Source organism: Dissoconium aciculare (genome assembly GCF_010015565.1).
Source record: "Dissoconium aciculare CBS 342.82 unplaced genomic scaffold K489scaffold_3, whole genome shotgun sequence".
In the NCBI taxonomy this organism is placed as follows: domain Eukaryota; kingdom Fungi; phylum Ascomycota; class Dothideomycetes; order Mycosphaerellales; family Dissoconiaceae; genus Dissoconium; species Dissoconium aciculare.
Genome location: NW_022984953.1, coordinates 1,044,317 through 1,062,357, shown reverse-complemented (window position 1 = coordinate 1,062,357; position 18,041 = coordinate 1,044,317). Strand labels below are relative to the sequence as shown.

Here is an 18,041-nt window from a genome sequence, read left to right as displayed (position 1 = left end):
CCTGACGGTAATCCGCGCGGCAGGTCGCGGCAGTAGTAAGCGATTATGTCATCAGATGTGAGGTCGGATCATCTAGAGCCGGTGGGACGTGATCTCTCACGCATTTGAACATTGTCGTAAAAGTTGCGGTGCAAATCTTGAGTCAGCCGAATAGAAATCTCATCGAATTCTCTTCTTGTCATGTGTATAAACATCCCGTTCACTTCTGGCTTCGAATCGCAGTAGTGGACATCACTTCTTTCAAGCTTGACTACATACCTATTTGTCTTCGTCACTACAACCAACTCTGCCGCATTATCCACGCGAGTCTCACATATTCACATAGCTACACTGGGCAATCTTTTCGCCTCCTCAACGTATGCAGGCGTTCAATGCTCGGATTCCGACATCAGGCAATCTGTCAGAAGCCTACCAACCCCCAGCTCACGTCAATGAAGATGGCTGCGCGTGTACATAAGCGACTATCTAAGCTCTGGTATGGTGTTCTCATTCGCACTGCATACCTCGAAGATATCGAGATCGATCCCGTGTTCGAAGAGTAGCCGCAACCTCCAGCAATACTCGCAAACCGTCAAATCACATCATGGCGATCACCGTAGTTGAGGAAGAGGACCTGTCATGGGTCCAGACTTCTCCCAGGACGTACGAGAGACCTCTCGACGACATGGAGAATTTTTTCGCCCTGGCCGGTGAAGGCGGCGTCGGCGCGACCGACGGCCAGCACTGGCACATTGCCATCATGGCCAAGATTGACATCGAAGGCATCGACCTCAAGAGAGATCTGCCCGTAGCGTGGATGTCTCTGCGCCAAATCAACCCTTGCCTCTCTGCCGTGGTGGAAGGTGACCGTCTCGTCTACACCATTGCAGATTACGAGGAGCTGGGCTCCTGGCTCAACGAGTCGCTGCACTTCCATGACAAATCCGCCTCGTCGCGAGATGTCTTTCCCATCCGGAACCGTACAGGACGTGCAGCCCTCCACGTGCTTCTTCCCACACAAGAGCTCTACCTCCTGGCTCCACACACTCATCTTGACGGGATTGGAGCCTACACCGCTATGAACAACCTCGTCCAAGCACTTGCAGACGCTGCCAACGCGAGCAGGGGTCCAGCACTCCAAGGAGACGAGTGCCGAAATCTGGTTGGTCCGCTCAACACTCTAGCCTCTATTCCTGTCGCCACGGATACCGACCGAGCGACGTTCAGGACCATGCTTGGAAAGTGGATGGCTGGATTCGCCGGTGTCAAGCTACGTCTCAAGGACACGAAGCAGCCATGCCGGGAACCTAGGACAATTTACAGGCCATTCACGGTTTCCGACTCAAAGCTGGTTATCGCAAAGTGTAAAGAAGCCGGCTTTACTGTCACGGCCGGAGTGCAAGCCGCGGTTTCCATGGCTCTCCGCAAGCAAGTTGGCGAGACCGCCACGTTCCAGAGTGCTGTCACCATTCACGATGTGCGGAAGTGGGTCGACAAAACTCAAGATCCAGCGACGACACTCGTCGGACCGATGGCCATTCCTGTTCCTGCGGTATTCACCGTCACGGACGACTTCTTGGAGACTGCACGTCTCGCCTCGCAGAAATATCGTGAGCCGGAACAGTCGGGACTATTGCGGGTTCTGCCGCGCTTCTGGGGCAATGACATGGTCGGTATCATCAAGAATCCGCCGCCGGGATCCGAGGCGCCTAGCTCGCTCGGCGTTTCCAGCTTTGGTATTATGGATAACTACCTGCGACCCTCCTATCAGGGAGCCGCCGGAGGTAAGGTCGAAGTGAAAGACGCCTGGTTGGGCATCACGTTGTACTCGCCGGATATTCTGTTGCACCTGTGGACATTCCAAGGCTCTATGAGACTGCAATGCGTGTACAATGAGGCGTACCATGACAAGGAAGCGATCTCAGAGTTGCTGAAGTCAACTGAGGACGAGCTGCTGCGAGGATTAGGTCTCAATGCGATGACGACCTAGCTCGTTCTGAGTCATCATCAGATAGATCTGTATTGTCTGCAGTCGATATGACCTGTCGTGATATAATTCTACAAGCTCTTCAAGAATTACGTGTCTCTAGTGTTTTTATCTTGCAATCATTGTTCTATCTCGAAAGACGTCCTCCCAGAGTTCCCGCGCACATTTCCGTAGCCCCAGGCACTGTTCAACAGTATATATTTACTTCCATGCTGATTCGGCTATGTTCTTCTCCCTCACCGCCAGGTCTCCAAATGACCACCTTTCTGCAGCAGCTAGTACTCTCCACAGGCCAAAATACCCAAAGCACAAATCCTCTAGATCGCGAAATACGCGAGCAGCACGCCCAAAAGCGGGAAAAGCGGCCTGTAGTAATTCAATCTCGACCACTTGATGATCAAATCCCTCGTGGATTCTTCGTGACCCGCGGGAGTTTTCTTATCTCCCTCGTCAGTGCTGCGATTTGCCCTCTGCAAAAGTTCCTCCTCCGCGCCAACGATGAACGCCAGTGTGAAAGGAATGAGGCTCGCGGAGATGACGGCGGCCAGCAGAAAGAAAAGTGCTGCTCGTCCATCGTCACCGTAGGTCAGAAACGCATTGATGAGGTTGGCGAGGGTGGAGATTCCCGCGGATGGTGGACAGAGGTAAAAGCCCCGACGGAATATTACGCGGAATTGGGCCAAAAGGCTCGATTCGCTGGGAGTTGGATAGGTCAGGAGTGCTGCTCCTGAGACGTATGAGAGACTGAATTGGCTTCCTGTATGAGTGGATTTCCGAGGTTAGTTAGTTCACATAGTAAATATGTGCTTCCGGTGCGAGTATGTAAATTGTAAGTATGAATCTACCCACCGACATGAACTGCTGAAGTGAGGATCGCAATAGAGCGAAGCACTTCAGAGGACGGCATCTTGATTTTGGCAAGTTTCTGATAGTCACTATCTGGACATCAAGATAGCAAGCTTGTGGACGCTGTTGGAATACAATCGATCTTGGCTACGTTGAATCTTAAGTCGCTTCTGGAACCTGCTCAACGTTATCAGCGGATGGCTTGTCATCTCAACGTAATCACTCGACATCGGCAACAGGCATTTCTACGCAGGGTCTCCCACAATGGCTGGAGATCTACGATAGGCACTATACAAGTAAAAGATAGACTATGCATCGTCCATCATCGGAAGCCGGGGGAAGGAGGAACACGTCGATCACCCTGAAGATCACTCTCGAACAAAGCGCTAAAGTTCTTTGTTGGATATTGTCTGACCACCGCAGTCGTCGCGCATACATGTCAGACCATCCAAACGATTGGATTGGCTGTTCAAGAAAGGTGTAGTATGCCCAGAAGAACAACCATATGCAGGGATGGTCCAGGTTGACATGATGGTCGGAAACCGATGGCCCTCTCAACCACCCACCCACCCACATGCCCCGCCAGGCTTTCCGGGGTCCACGCGAAACGTGGCTGTGGCATGGCAGATGCGTGCGTTGCGCAGGGATTGCATGTCGCATTAGGCTGTGCATGTATATTATCCATCCGCTTTGCCGAAATACATGTGTGTGGCTCTATGCAGATAGCATCCAACGTATCTCCTTTGGTCGCGGAAGCATCTCATACAAATCGATGCTACCCCGCGTGGGACAACAAAACATACAGGTGAACGAGGTCGTCACTAGAGTACGGTGAACACAGAGCGGAAAAGTGTTGGCGCGTACAAATTTGTTTGCTGAAGCAAAGATATTTCGATACATCGTAGATAGTCCATATGCAGGAAAGGAAATTTCGCCATTTATGCACTGATCAGCAGCATACAAAAGTAATCACAGAAAAATTGTGCACCTAGTCTACCGGAGCCCCAAACATGCAGAGCGTGAGTAGCGAGTGTGATTATCCTCTGGAGGGAAATGGTTTGGATTTTCGGGACCGTCCTTGTCCAGCGGAATCACCGAGCATCCAAATACTCGCGCGGGACAGTCGGCCATTCGTCGACGCCATCCTGCATGGCGATGCTCATGCCGCCTCGGAGATGGCTTTGCACGTGGCAGTGCAGTAGCCACGCGCCAGGGTTGACGACATGGTAGCGGATTGCCATCCAGCTGGGACCCTGCACAGCGGGAGGGGTGACGAAGCCATCACGTCGCGGAGGGTCCACGAAGTTGAAGAAGCTTGGATTGACCTGGGCTGCTTCGGCGACGGTGTTCCATGGGAAGATTCCGAAGCCTTGGCCGAGAAGAAACATTTTATTGCTGTGCTTGTGGATAGGGTGAGGAGGCATTGGGTAGTCAACAGCCTGGAAGATGATGTCGACCCATGTGTTGTTCAAAGTCGTGATGGTGACGTTGTTATATCTGCCAGGGCTGGGCTGGAAGAGAAGGGGGGCCTGGTCATCGAGGCTCATAGGATATACGGTATTGTTGAGGGCCCAATCGTAGCTAGTTCCAACCTGACGCATTGCCAGCTTGAAGGTCTGGTTAGCGTACTGGGCGATTGGTCTAGGCGGGAACGCCTTCATCTTGGACTGATCAAAAAAGCGGACGGAAGCAGAAGTGTTACGACCAACGTCATTGAGGAAACTCGTGGCATTGGTCACGAGAGGCGCAGACGATGTTTTGTCGCGATAAGATATGGTTGCCAAACCAGTGAACATCTTCGGCATCGTGAGAGAAGCTGTCCGCATGGTGTAGTCACCAGGCTTGTCAAGCTTGATCATGATCGAGTACCTGTCCCCATTGGCTAGTTGAACCGCCTCGACGGGCTGTGGCGTGATGTAGTTGCCATCGACAGCATAGATGAACATGGAGTAGCCATCGATGGAGAATGCAGCCGTGATGACGCCAAAGGCACCAATGAGGTCAAACGAGGCCCATGTTACTGCAGTGTTGGGCTGTTTGTTGATTGTGAAGACCTCGCTCGAGGCATTGGTGGACGTGCATACATCAAAGATCTCTGGCGGAATAGTGGAAATATTTGTGGGGAACTTCCTGGACAAGACATTGGCAATGATGGAAGCAGGCAGGCATCTGCAACAAATGTCAACTCGATTATCCTGAATAAATATAAGCTTTCGGCACTTGGTACATACCCTTTGGGAGTAAATGAGGTTCCATTTCCTCCCAAGCTCAGGAAGAATCGCTGTTCAGGCGTGTATAGCGAGGCGATCTTCTGAGCTGACCAACAGTCAACTCGGCCCTTGCCGTTGACTAGCAGAGTATCATAGCATGGCGTCTCGATGCCTGACGCAAGATTGATTGCCCATCCCTGTTCAGAGGTCACGTGGCGATGATCAGAGAGCAGCACGGGTTTAGTGTGGGCCTCGGCAAGAAGCATGGCCCGGATATCAGCAGGATCCGAAGAAATCTGCGAAAACGGCCTGGCAGCATCGGCTTTGCGATGGATGATGATCGGGCCGTACAAGCCATCTTCCGTCTGGCTCTTCTCATGCGAGTGGTACCAGTACGATCCGGCCTGTGTCGCTTTCCAGCGGTACGTGAAATCCCTACCAGGCTGAATGTGACGCTGAGATAAGCCAGGGGTACCATCTGACCAAGGCGTGCGAAGCATTTCGATACCTGCAGTACAACCGTTAGATCATCGGCCCGTTCGCACAGCAACATGCAGAATTTGAAAGCTTACCATGGTAGTGCACAGTAGTGTTGACGGGTAGACGATTACGCACACGGATCTCTACCGCATCTCCTTGGTTGACCTCGATCAGGGGTCCTGGGAATTGACCATTGATGAGAATCATCTGCCTTGCAAAGCCATCTGGTGCGTACTTTTCCCATGTCAGGGTCAGGTCAAACACCTTCAACGGCCTTCGAGCATAGGCGGGCTGTAAGAGGCCGAGGATGACCCCTGCAAGGGCGAGTAAGTTTTTCTGGAACTTCATTCTGATGTCAGGGACAAAAACGGTTGTACTGAAGCTCGCGTGCTGTCAAGTGTCATCCGGCATACAATCTCTCGGAACCAAGGTAAATATATGTGCTCATGAAGGACATAAGTTGGCACATGTCTAGCGTTCGCAGGATGCGAACACGCATGCAACTCCACGTGGCTATGCTTCCATTGCAATACAACAGTCTGGTCCAGACCTCGAGTTAACATTCTAACGCGTAAGCATCGGAAATCGGCCTCGAGAGGCTGTGCACGTTGTTACTCAGAGATCAAGCGATGATCGTCGCTCGGTTTCCGGAAGTCGGCGCTAGGTCGAAACAGGAGTTTTGCACGGCTCCTGGAGGGTCATCAAATCCTGCAGACTCTATACTCAGCCGTCTGCATGCCACGGTCGACCATAAAATCAAGAATCCGACGTTGGCCATACAAGCTTTCGTTAAGTCGGAGAACCACGGATTTCGCCGACGAGACGCGTTGGGCAAGGGACGCTTGCATGCTATGGTTGTCCCCGCATGTCGCCGAGACGGGGGCCAATAGTGGATCTGCTTGACATGATGTGTCGTAGCAAGTACAACACTTTAATATGACAATTCACCAAGGTGAAAGACTGCCAAGGTATGTTTTAAGAAGATGCTGGCATGCTTGACGTTTGTGCTTCTGCCAGGCGGGCAAATCTTAACAGGGCAATGATCAACGAGGTGTAGTCCAAACATGAGTTACACGCGAAGACGATCGATGGAGATCGTCGCCAGACCGCGCGAGTTTCCAGCGGCGCGGTACGTCGCGCCGCTCCGACTTCGTGCATAACGAAATTTTAGTCACCAGCTTCGGCTTAAGCCGTGGATAAAATGAAAACAACCGGACCCTTTACTAGTTCACACCTTCACTCCTGCAACAACAGACAGACAGCCCTGCATAATGCAGGTGCAGACAACACAATGCAGGTGCGTTGGGTTCCACATGAAGCTGGCCGCCTTGTCCTGCTGTACCCCTCGAGGATTCCGCGAATGCCCGAAAAGAGTGCCGATACGACACTCTTGCATAATGCCTCGTCTATGTCGGACGGTGGGTGCATGAAAGTCTGTGCGGCAGCTCTAGATGGCTTGTTGAGGACCCCGCGACCATATGAACAAGGACCGGCAGCGCTCTGATTGGGCCCACATCGAAGCTGCAGGGTAGGCTGAACCGCCCTCGCATCAGGCCACACCATAATTCGAGAGATTGTGAATACGCATAGCACCGGATTTGATTTTGACGATACTATTGCATTCATATCTGAGCTAAAGCGGATACTGCGGTATATTACGCGGGTGAATAGCTGACGCATAAAATCATTTCAAACTCTTGGGCTGCAGCCCTCTCCGCAAGATCTAATCCCTGATGACCACAGCTTCCCGTACGTAGAGCTTGTTCACCGCCGCCTTGACCAGGAACTTGGCTGCACTGCTGATGTTGACGCTGTCAGTCATTGACATGCCCTTGCCGGCACTGCCCAAGGTCTTCACCTCCGCCTTCGGGTCGATAGGTGCTGCCTTTGGGTTGTCGTACTCGAGTCTGGTGGCTCGGACGAGTGTCCACTCCATCTTGGTTGTGCGGATCTCCTTGTCTAAAAGGCTGTGGTCTTCGAGCGCATATTTGATATTGGTCCAGCCCATGAAGCCCTTGGAAAGCCATGGGAGGTTGCCCCAGGAGTCACCGACACCCGCGGTCGACATGACCACGATGCGGCGGATACCAGCTTCTTCCAGGACCTCGCAGGCATTGGCGCATGAGTCGGCGAGGAAACGTGGAGGGCAAAGAGGAGCCGCGAACGGGCTCTCTGACTTGCGCACAGCATTCAAGGTGAAGATGGCGGCTTCGGGTGTAAGGGAAGGTGCGGCAGACAAGGCTTTCTTGATGTCCGGTTTTGAGAGCGGCGTTCCGGTTACAATGGTGAGACCGGGTTGGGCGTCGAGGCTGTTTGCATTGCGGACCAGAGCGACGGCAGTGTGGCCCTGAGCAAGCAGCTCGCGGACGACATGCTTGCCAGTTCGGCCAGTTGCGCCAAGGAGGAGGAAATGCATGATGGCCGTGAAGTGTCTCTGGACTTGTCTGATTGGTCTCCCAGGTGGGAACTTGGCGAGAAAAACGTAAAAAGTACGACGTAGAGGTTTGATGGGAAAAGCAGGAGTAGTCTTTTACAAGTCCAGAGATGTTTGAATGTGGTTCTTGGGGAATTTCCAGATCCTGGCGGGCTCAGGTCGCCATTTTAAATTCCTTGAACACAGTCATCATCCTCAACTTTGCGGCGGAGATTTCTAAGCTCACGAGGCGAATGTCTGCCTGCGTAGGAATGCGTGAGTGAATGTGTGTCCAGTATCGGGAATCTTGAGATTCCATATCCGTGTGTGTGATGAATGCCGGGCGGGAATAGCGTGGTTGCGGAATCTCCGATTGGCTCTCTCGCTCTGTTAACCCAAAGAGAAATAATGCATATGCCGTGTACCTAAGTAGTGCAGTGTAGACTTGTATATCTTTGGGCGACTGTTTCATCCCGCATACGCCTGCCCATACGCTTTCAGCTGCGCCTCTGATGATTTTCGCTACGGTCTCATCCAAGCGGGCGGAAACCGGTCGTGGAAGGGGGTTGTGCTGCGTGTGATATGCTGCATGTCTCCTCTTCCTGCCCGCAGCCGTCACCCCCGGCCGTGAATCATTTGATGCCCATTTTAGGGCAAAAAGCTTGTGCCTGCCACGCCCAGCACGCCCTGATTGCTTCGCCCACGCCCGAAACATTACCACCACTGCGACTACACTAAGCCTAATGAGTAGTGGAAGTGCGAGCAGTAGCCAGATCAATCACGCCTACCATCATGTAAATCTACGACCCATGCACCTACCTGCTACTACACACATCCGCTATCGCATCCCTGTCGTGAACCGTATCAGGGTACATGTACCAGTACTACTGCTGCCAACCACTACCATTTCGCACGACCACAGGGTCCTTGCATGCAGCCCAGGTTACCTTGGTAGATCGTAAGCATCGCCTAATCGGCGCCACGAGGGACACACATGGCTTGGAGCAACAACCCTGCGGGCCATAGATTTACGCCTATCACCTCTGGCCGTGCCGTGCTCGCCGTATTCGCGCCGACCAGGTTCATCGCGTAAGCTGCAGGCAGGATTGGGCATGTAGGAACATATTCTGATTCGCATCCCCACGCATATGATGGGAGTCGTGATATATACCAGGGCCGGGATCGACATAGTCCGCTTCCCCATTCCATTCGGTTTCCATTTCCTGAAGACAGCCTCGAGTCTTCAACAAAGCCTGCAAGATGCCTTTCTACGATGACGGGCTCCTAAGCTCTGACAGCTACTTTGCATTCGCTTCGGCTGAAGGGTTTGCTCCGCCAGGCAGCGATACAACATGGCAGCCTCCGCCCGACACGGACACCGACATGTCGCAGATGCCGACATCGATGACATTACCGATGTTCGACACCGACTCTGCGATGACAGACTTCACAATGGTCGATGACCTGACTTTGCGACTACCTTCGGATACGATCTCCAGCGATGTCCTGCTCAGTTCAGACATCGACATATGGACACCTCTAGACTTCTCCAAGCATGATCCCGCACAATACTCAGCATGGTTCCCTGAGGTCACGGGTCGAACAGCGTCGTCCTCGTCGTCATCTTCGTTATCTGGGAGAGTCCACAGCTCATCCTCGACCTCGCCTTCTCCACGGATAGCTCCCTCTTTGTCGAGGCATTCTTCGTCTGATCAATCACAAGCACAGCACTGTAGATCACAGCAGCTTCATTCCGAGACATGCCTCACAATCGCTCTTCGAGCACTCACGACTCTACATATGGCTCAATCGACCTGTCTCGGCGCCAACGACATTAATCAGATCGTTCAGCCAGCTCGCAAAATGGAAACCGTACTGTCGACGAACAGAGATGTTGTCCAATGTCTACGTTCAATCCTCGCATGCCCGTGTGCCGCCAAATCGCTGGTGCAACTCCAACTTCTGAGCATTTGCGGCAACCTCACTGTTTGGAATAGCGCCATGATCACCGCTTATCTGGAATCCGAAGACGAGTCCTCAGATGCTTTAAATAGCAGCGCATCGCCCACCTCCCAACGGAATAGTTCGGCGCGAGTCCAATGCCAGCCTATCACGATCGGCCATCATCAGATCGACGGCAAACTAGGTCGAGCGATCTATGCCCAAGTCATGACTGGGGAGCTCAACGCGATTGAGGGGCTCGTTGACTCTCTGGCACAACGGTTTTGCGAAATCCCCGCCGATCAATTCATGACTCTGCGAGGATCTCCGGAAGGTCTTCCAAACAGTGTGCATCAGAATCTCACCTCCTCTCTACGCAATCGGCTGCATAACGCACGTGCGCAGATCTTCGCCTTGGCGTAAATAGCTTTTCTGGGCTGTCGCCAAGCACGGTGCGTCTCGCTTGCGTGCTTGCTTGCTTGCATTATGGGTGGGAGGGGGCATGAGGCCTGGCCCCATCATTAGGAAGCTATCTCACTGGTACTTTTATGTTTCATCATCACCATACTGTGATACCCATCCGCTTCGGATTTTCTTTCCAGGTCGAGTTCATTGGTGAATGCAATATCACGAGGAAAAATGACATTCTGATTTACTTTCTATGAATCCGATTCAGATCGATATTTGGCGATTTTATTTGTCGTCCAGGGCATGAGGCGTGAGCATTACGATTTTATGACGACCAGATTTTAGTATAGATACTCTTGCAGAATACCCATCTCATTTTACTTGAAATGAATCATCATTTGATACCATCGCTATCTCATCTTCCAATCACACGCTCGATGCTTCCGTTTCAGCTTATAAGAAATGATAGTTTGGTCTCATTTCTACATAAAATGCAAATTGATGCTCGAAGTTGCGGGTCTCAAGCTGTAACGGAAGATGGCTCGCTAGACCAGCTATTCACCACGCCGTTGCTCGGCCCATTCGACTCAGCTTCGAACTCAGCCAAAGCGGCCTTTGCCGTACCCAGCACATCATACGAGAAGAGGAGGTCAATAATATCATCCTGACTCTCCAGCTTCGTGCTGGCAGGCAGAAACTTGGCCGCTGCGTCGCGCACACTCTGGGGCATTGGAGGACCGGAGTTGGACAAAGTCTGAACGGCTGAACCACGATTCTTTCGGATCTGCTCGAAGAGCGGGAGACGCTTCTCCAAGGTCGCTTTGTCGTGGACTGATTCTAAGAGCGTGCCGAGGACGGCGGCGTCTTCGATGGCTTGACCACCGCCTTGGGCTTGGACTGTGTGTTTGTGTCAGCGATGGAGCTCGAATTAGACTAAACGCTTGAGTTCTGAATGTGGAACTTACATGGAAGCATAGGGTGAGCGGCATCGCCGATCAAAATCAGCTTGTCCTTGCGCCACGTAGGCAAGGGGCTGCGAGCGACCAGCTTCCAGAACTTGACATTTCGAGCTTTCCTGTACAGCGTGTGAGTAAGTGTAATGTCTGTAGCCTGCAACGATTGAGGGCGAACTTACGCAAGAACCTTGTGCAGTGCAGGGCTGAGGAATTCCGTCTTGGCGTGCTCCAGCATCACGCTGGGGTCCACCGCCGCCTGGAAGTCTAGAATGGGACATCGTCAATGCAACCCTCGTTCGAGAGAATGTCGTATGCACGTACCTTCTGTAGCATCGTTACCGAACGACCGCGAGAGGTAGAGGAAGTTCTGGACGTCGTTGCTTCAATTCGGTATGATTAGCATATGCTCGTCGACAGGCCGAAACATTTCCAACTTACTCTCTGCATTGGTACCACACCAGGCCTCCGCCCTGAGCACCCATGTAAAATCTCTGAGTGGATTTCTCGACCAAGTTTGCAATCTCCGGGTCAGCCAAGAGCTCGCTGGTCGGCAGAAGCCATCGCATAGACGCCCATCCAGTCTCGGTCGTGATGCTGTCGTCAGTGACACCTACAGCCTCGCGGGCGGTAGAGTGGACACCATTGGCAGCGATGATCAGGTCACCCTGTCGAGTCGTGCCATCGGCCAAGGTAATCCTTGCATTCACGGCATCCTGATGAAACATGTGAGCGATGTTGTGACCGGACACCCCCACCGCTGGCGAGGTGCTGGTGATGTTGCTTACGTAATTCTTAACCGTCGATCGCACGTGGAGCTTGCATGGCTGGCCAGGCCCTGCTTCGCCTGTGGCCAAAGCTTTGAGTTGATCGTGCAAATCTACGCGATGAACCGAGTAGATCGGCGCGCCATAGTTCTCTTTGATGTTGACGTAGTAGTTCGGAACTATTGTCTGCAGATTGGCGCCGCTGAGGATACTTCCTGTGCGGATAGCGACCATGCGCGATTTCGCAATGTCAAATCCCCACCCACATAGCACTGGTGAGGCATTGGGAGCGATGGAGATGGCCGCGCCGGTTTCCTGCAAAAGAGCGGACTGCTCGAATATCTATCGAATCAACGGTATCAGCAAAGAGGACGCAATGAACGCCTGTTGCGATCAGCGTGAGACGGTGCGTGTTGATTGAACGGACATTCACGGAGTGTCCTGCACGGCGCAGCGCGATACCGGCGCTGAGGCCTGCAATACCGGCACCGACAATGATGATCTCCATTGTTACTGGACGTCGCTTGTTTTGGTATGATGTCTTGCTCGCACTCGAGTGTGCTCAATCCCCCCGGGATTTCCATACATACGACGTTCTTGTTATATACGTCGATGATGTTACATCGGCAAGACCCGAAGCGAGTGGCCGAACACAGAATCATTGTGGGACATGCTCGTATGCGTGATCTACTGCAGGGACACCTCGTGAGTGGAAGCGAACCTCGACTCATCATCAATCCCGAGATCACGGTTCCTCAGCAAATAATCGAGGGCTCGGGATTCCGTCGGTCTACGACCAGCCAGGATTCCGTCCGAATTTGGCAAGGCCCCCAACCTTCTCCATGCATGTCCCTGCATGTAATTGCACATCTCCATGCTTGCTTCGCCAGATAGTAGTTCTACAGGCAGCCATTATGTCCCTGGGAATAAGCAGCGACGGTCTGAACAATGGTCGGTATCCGTGTATAACGAGTGCACGTGGTTTTCGTGTGGGCGCCTAGGCGCCTAACAAATGTGGCCGGGCTCAGATGTCAAGAGGGTCAAGATGAAAATCGAAATCTCGAGATATATGTTGGACAATACGCTGCCATAAAACATTGGGTCGTTCTGTTTAACTCCTCTGGCCATACTAGTCTGTGTTGTGCAGCGAGCTACTTCTTCAAACAATCGCTTCTACACATACAACGTAAATCACAGACACCATGCTGAGCTCCAAGTTGACCAAGGATATGGGTAGAGTGCGTGCCGACGAGGCCGCACGTCTCAAGATGCAGGACCATCTGCGAAGTGCCGCAGACTCCATGGAGACTCCAAACGACACGATGCTGCGCCTGTTCAATGGAGTATGTGTATCTGATTCACTCGCAATATGCATGTCCGTTGACACCATCGTTCTTGCAGGCTCTTGAGGTGCCCATGATCAAAGCTGGCTGTGACATTGGATTGTTCAAGTTGCTGAGCGGGAGCTCTTCATCTATGACGCTGGATGAGATTGCCGCCACCACCAAGGCGGAGCCAGCGCTCCTCGGCCGCATCTTGCGGTTCCTGGCCGCCAACCGCTTCATTGCGGAGACTGGTCAAGATCAGTTCGGACCTAACCTCGTCACACGTTCGCTTTCAGACCCTGCCATTGAGGGCAGCTTGAGATACATGTATGTCTCGCAGCATGACTTTGTGCGCGGTGATTGAGCCTGACTAATCCAACACAGCTTCACTATGGCCATTCCAGCTTACCAAGCCCTCCCTGACTTCCTGAAAGACACAAAGCTCACAACTCCTCCCGGCACAAAGTGCGCCTGGCAGAAGTCGGTCAACACAGAGCTGGACTGGTTCCCATACTACAAGCAGTACCCCGAGAAGCTCGGCTACTTCCAAAAGCTCATGAGTGTGCCACGAGATGGTGACTGGCTCGACGTCGTGCAATTCGCGGAGGCGGCTTCCGCTGTCACTCAAGACCGTGCATTGTTCGTTGACATTGGTGGTAACATCGGTCACCAGAGCAAGCGGCTACGATCCCGGTACCCCAACCTTGCCGGCCGTGTCATCGTCCAGGATCTGCCGGAGACCATCAATGCGCTGCCTCCCTTCTCGGGCATTGAGTTCATGTCTTACGACTTCTTCACTCCTCAACCCATCAAAGGTATGTTTCATTTTCGCAGCAGAAAGCGGAAGATATCATTCTGACCAATTTTCGCAGGCGCCCGTTTCTACTATATGCGTACCGTGCTTCACGACTGGGACGAGGAGAACTCCATCAAGATCCTCAAGAACACAGCCGCCGCCATGGGTGCGGACTCGCAAATCCTCATCGACGAGATGGTGCTGCCGAACAAGGGCGTGCACTGGTGGTCAACCTGCCTGGATCTACACATGTACACCATGCTGAACGCGTTGGAGAGGACTGTTGACCAATGGCATGATTTGCTTGGTAAGGCGGGCCTCAAGCTTGTCGAGGTCAAGACCTATGCAGAGGTCATGACCAACTCCATCATTGTTGCGGAGCGCTTGTGATTGGTTAGAATGGCGTTTCTAGGATGGTCCATTGATAGGTCGGCGCATGAATACATTTCCTATTTTCCCTGGGTACATCTTGATCTCGTGAAACCTGCAGGCTGGTACTGTCGACGGAGATCATTTTCCGGAATGTCTTTCATAGTTACGGAATCCTTGCTTGCCGTGTGTACTGCATTTTCATGATGCGCCGCTGAGCGCGGAATTTTGAGGGTCGCGAAGTCCGCGATGATGAAGCATGTGTTACCAAGCTTTGTCCGGCGCATACGATCGCTCGATTGAGACTTGTGGGGCATCGCGCGGATGTTAGTAAATATCACCGCCGTGAAAAGACATGCAGTAGTGCCGGTGGGAGCGTTTCACTGCTCCTCAGAAATGTGGACAGTCGAGCTGGCGCGCGCTTGCCCCAATTGGGACCTCCAAGCGATGTAGCCTATCAGCGTCCTCGGTTTGAACACCTCAGCTCATACATCACGCCGATTTCCGGCTGTAGGATTCCATGCAGGTACTGTAACGCTCGTCGCCGCATATTTTCGCGCCAACGAGCGGTGATATCGCTGATAATGTTTGTCCGGTTGCGCAGGTTTTCGGAGCTCCGGACTGCGATCTGTGCGGCCATCGTGAGTAATCCAGTCGATCGAGGTATATAAATGGTTTGATGGGATCCTTCATATGATCCTCTGAACAATTACTTTTGCGCTCATCTTGCCTGCTTCATCCAATCTTTACACAAGCCACCATATATTCCAGTGACTACGAGTGCATGTCTAAGATCTTGAATCACGGCCGGACATTAGGAACGAGACTCGTACACACCTCGAAAATGCCCGCATTTACTCTTTACGGCGGTCGCGGCTCGTCCAACACCGACCGAGTGCGCCTGGTCCTCGCTGAAGGTGGCTTCACCGATTTCGACTATCAGCTAATCGATCTACGAAAAGGCGAGCAAAAGGTGAGCATCCGCCCTTCATGTCAGGTATCGAAGCCCATTTTCACGTACTGACTCTGCTGTTTTAGTCTCCTGAGAACCTCAAGCGTCATCCCTGGGGCAAGATCCCCAGCGTCACATTTCCGGATGGCTTCACACTCTACGAGAGCCGAGCCATTTGCCAATACATCGCGACCAAGTACTCATTCCCGCTCCTGCCGAAAGAGGACGCCGAGTCAACGGCATTATTCAACCAAGCCCAGCTAGAAGAAATTCTCTACTTCGCCGACCCAGCTGGCAAGATCGGGTTCGAGAAATTCGCCAAGAAGTTCATGAACTTGCCTGCCGATGAGGTTGTCGTCCAGAGCGCGCTCAAGCAACTTGACGCCTTCTTCGACGTTGCCGAGCGACAGTTGCAAAGCCGCGAGTACATGGCGGGCAAGGAGTTCACTTTGGTGGACATCAACTATATCCCGCTGATCCAGAGACTATTTGCGTGCGGGTACGGGGATGTCGTGACAAGCCGCAAGGCTGTTGCAGCGTGGTGGACCCGATGTATTGAACGACCTGCCATCAAGAAGTTGATGGACGCCGACCGAGAGGCGATGGCTGCTGCAGCAGCTGCTGCAGCTCGTAAGTAGAAGCGAGGGAGCAGTTTGATAGATTCCGGCAGCCGCAGAAGCGTGTTGCCAGCCAAAATACTATGATTCATGAAACATTATTGGATGATCCGTCAGTGAAATGGGTTTGATTGGAGTGTCGGTCAACGAATGAAATCCATGGCACACAAGCCACACACATTAGGAAGCGACCTTCGTGATTCCCCCTTTCCGCGAACGAAAATCTCCCTGTGCTGCAATCTGTATTCGCTTAAATTTCTCTCAAATTCAAAGGCAAAGTAGTTCGAATTTGACGCCTGCAAGAGATCTAAATACCGCTCTGATTCAAAAGCAAACGAATTCCAATTTGACGCCTGCAAGAGATCTATTACCACTTTCTACAATGCAATGCTCAAATCTTCTTCCAGTCCCATCCAAAGGAGGCAATGCGAGTCACGACGAACAGGAGAGTTCCAATTGCACAGGTCACGCCGCCGAACGTGATAGCGTAGGTGAAGTTACCTCCACTGCTTGCAATGATGGCACCGCCAATGGGCGAGCCCGTAAGTCCAGCAAAGGCTGAGATGGTGAAGACCGTCCCTGTGCGGACCCCGATTTCCCGGATCGGGGACAGCTTTGCACACAACGCGGGCGTAAGGCTGATGCCAGCACCGGAGGAGATTCCAAATAGTGCGGCAAAGGCGATGATGGCTGCGTCGTTCGTGGCGGGGATCCACAGGCCCAGAACAAGTACGGAAGTCAAGGTGGCCATGACGATCATGACGTTGAAAAGTCCGACTTTGTCGGCAACCGCGTTGGGAACGGTACGTCCGATGAGGCTGAAACAGATGTCGTCAGCTAGAGATTCATGATACGAAGCATCTCTCATTGCTCGATGACTCACCTGAATGCATTCAAGATCACGACGAGGTATTGCGCAAATTGAGGAGACATCCCATGAGCAACGGCGTGTGCAACGATGAAGGTGAATGGAACGAACATGCCCCCTGTACAGCGCGTCAGCCAGGTACAGGGAAAGAAGGAAGGATCGAAATTCGCACGTACAGTAGAAGAAGAATACCGAGACAGTCCAGAGCGCGAATGCTGGCTCCTTGAGGGGCCGGATAAATGCCATGACCTCAATGGGTCGCTTCGTAGGCTCGAGGCGACTTGTCAGAGTGAAGGATGCGAAGATTAACAGGGCCAATATTAGGAATGCACAGCATCGAATGGTCCAACCGAATCCGATCTTCGGGAGGAGATTGATGATCATGAGAGGGAAAACGATGCCTCCCAAAGATGATCCCGCGGCGACGATGCCTAATGCAGCGCCACGCTTCTTCAAGAACCACGTCGACACCTAGTCATATCGTAAACGATCAGTATCAAAGCCCCTCTATGATCGAGTCTGGAAATATCACCCACGCTCGAGAATGCCGGGTTGAAGACAAGTGATGCGCCCATCGCCGAGCAGATGGCCTGGCTGAGCAGAATCTGGTAGTACGTCGTTGATATACTAGTCATCATCAACCCGAACACATGCAGAAACGTGCCAGCGATGAGCAGCGAACGAGGACCATAGTCGTCGAAGATCTTGCCAGCGATGATGCCGCCAGCGAACATGAAGAAGACTGTTGGTTGTTAATGGTCATTGCATCATGTAGCATCTCTTCGAAGCTGACGTACTCTGGAGCGAAGGAATCCATGCGATGTCTGACGGACTGTACTCGCGTAGCTGATTTGCCTGGTAGTACTCTTGGAATATACCAATAGCATTGACCCAACCGAACGAGACGAAGAGACATGCAGTTGCACCAGCGACAGTCAGCCAAGCCGTCGCGCCTCCCTCAGGAAACTCATTTCTTGGCTGCGGACTCTGACCAGCCTCGGGCTCACTCAAGGATCCATCTTGTGAGGACAGCGATTTCGAGGGCTGGACAGAGGCCGACTTCTCCATTTGAGAAGCGCTGGCATCAGGCGAAACCGATCGTTCAGTGCGTACTGTGCTGTCCATCTCAG

The 18,041-nt window shown here is 52.5% G+C and overlaps 9 protein-coding genes across 9 annotated transcripts; 4 read left to right on the top strand and 5 right to left on the bottom strand.

Annotated features, from left to right (window-relative positions):
• The first annotated feature begins 229 nt into the window (after positions 1-229).
• Positions 230-2,061, top strand: K489DRAFT_377715 (uncharacterized protein). The gene has a single exon (XM_033604221.1). The coding sequence runs from the start codon at positions 584-586 to the stop codon at positions 1,967-1,969; it is 1,386 nt and encodes a 461-aa protein (XP_033462204.1). The 5' UTR covers positions 230-583; the 3' UTR covers positions 1,970-2,061.
• K489DRAFT_393077 (uncharacterized protein) lies at positions 2,022-2,993 on the bottom strand. Its single transcript, XM_033606761.1, has 2 exons — positions 2,816-2,993; positions 2,022-2,723 (listed from the first exon to the last, which is right to left on the bottom strand). Exons 1-2 carry the CDS (start codon positions 2,871-2,873, stop codon positions 2,284-2,286), a joined length of 498 nt encoding a protein of 165 aa, XP_033462203.1. The 5' UTR covers positions 2,874-2,993; the 3' UTR covers positions 2,022-2,283.
• Positions 2,994-3,903: 910 nt separating this feature from the next.
• K489DRAFT_407859 (multicopper oxidase) lies at positions 3,904-5,850 on the bottom strand (the record flags this gene model as incomplete). The annotated part of the gene is made up of 3 exons (XM_033607409.1): positions 3,904-4,981; positions 5,044-5,530; positions 5,595-5,850. 3 exons carry the CDS (start codon positions 5,848-5,850, stop codon positions 3,904-3,906), a joined length of 1,821 nt encoding a protein of 606 aa, XP_033462202.1.
• Positions 5,851-7,225: 1,375 nt separating this feature from the next.
• On the bottom strand, positions 7,226-7,918 carry K489DRAFT_368357 (NAD-dependent epimerase/dehydratase; the record flags this gene model as incomplete). The annotated part of the gene is made up of 1 exon (XM_033602942.1): positions 7,226-7,918. The coding sequence occupies one exon, from the start codon at positions 7,916-7,918 to the stop codon at positions 7,226-7,228; it is 693 nt and encodes a 230-aa protein (XP_033462201.1).
• Positions 7,919-8,757: 839 nt separating this feature from the next.
• K489DRAFT_377711 (uncharacterized protein) lies at positions 8,758-10,634 on the top strand. Its single transcript, XM_033604220.1, has one exon. The coding sequence runs from the start codon at positions 9,176-9,178 to the stop codon at positions 10,277-10,279; it is 1,104 nt and encodes a 367-aa protein (XP_033462200.1). The 5' UTR covers positions 8,758-9,175; the 3' UTR covers positions 10,280-10,634.
• A 31-nt stretch (positions 10,635-10,665) lies between these two features.
• K489DRAFT_429465 (FAD binding domain-containing protein) lies at positions 10,666-12,563 on the bottom strand. The gene is made up of 7 exons (XM_033608373.1): positions 12,412-12,563; positions 12,006-12,326; positions 11,659-11,933; positions 11,542-11,600; positions 11,400-11,484; positions 11,230-11,339; positions 10,666-11,161 (listed from the first exon to the last, which is right to left on the bottom strand). Exons 1-7 carry the CDS (start codon positions 12,490-12,492, stop codon positions 10,785-10,787), a joined length of 1,308 nt encoding a protein of 435 aa, XP_033462199.1. The 5' UTR covers positions 12,493-12,563; the 3' UTR covers positions 10,666-10,784.
• A 500-nt stretch (positions 12,564-13,063) lies between these two features.
• On the top strand, positions 13,064-14,810 carry K489DRAFT_333818 (O-methyltransferase). The gene is made up of 4 exons (XM_033602176.1): positions 13,064-13,327; positions 13,386-13,636; positions 13,694-14,124; positions 14,182-14,810. The coding sequence occupies exons 1-4, from the start codon at positions 13,187-13,189 to the stop codon at positions 14,493-14,495; spliced, it is 1,137 nt and encodes a 378-aa protein (XP_033462198.1). The 5' UTR covers positions 13,064-13,186; the 3' UTR covers positions 14,496-14,810.
• Positions 14,811-15,318: 508 nt separating this feature from the next.
• On the top strand, positions 15,319-16,064 carry K489DRAFT_314079 (glutathione S-transferase domain-containing protein; the record flags this gene model as incomplete). Its single annotated transcript, XM_033600989.1, has 2 exons — positions 15,319-15,447; positions 15,513-16,064. 2 exons carry the CDS (start codon positions 15,319-15,321, stop codon positions 16,062-16,064), a joined length of 681 nt encoding a protein of 226 aa, XP_033462197.1.
• Positions 16,065-16,434: 370 nt separating this feature from the next.
• Positions 16,435-18,036, bottom strand: K489DRAFT_387226 (major facilitator superfamily transporter; the record flags this gene model as incomplete). Its single annotated transcript, XM_033606303.1, has 5 exons — positions 16,435-16,861; positions 16,927-17,029; positions 17,088-17,382; positions 17,448-17,653; positions 17,709-18,036. 5 exons carry the CDS (start codon positions 18,034-18,036, stop codon positions 16,435-16,437), a joined length of 1,359 nt encoding a protein of 452 aa, XP_033462196.1.
• Positions 18,037-18,041: the final 5 nt, after the last annotated feature.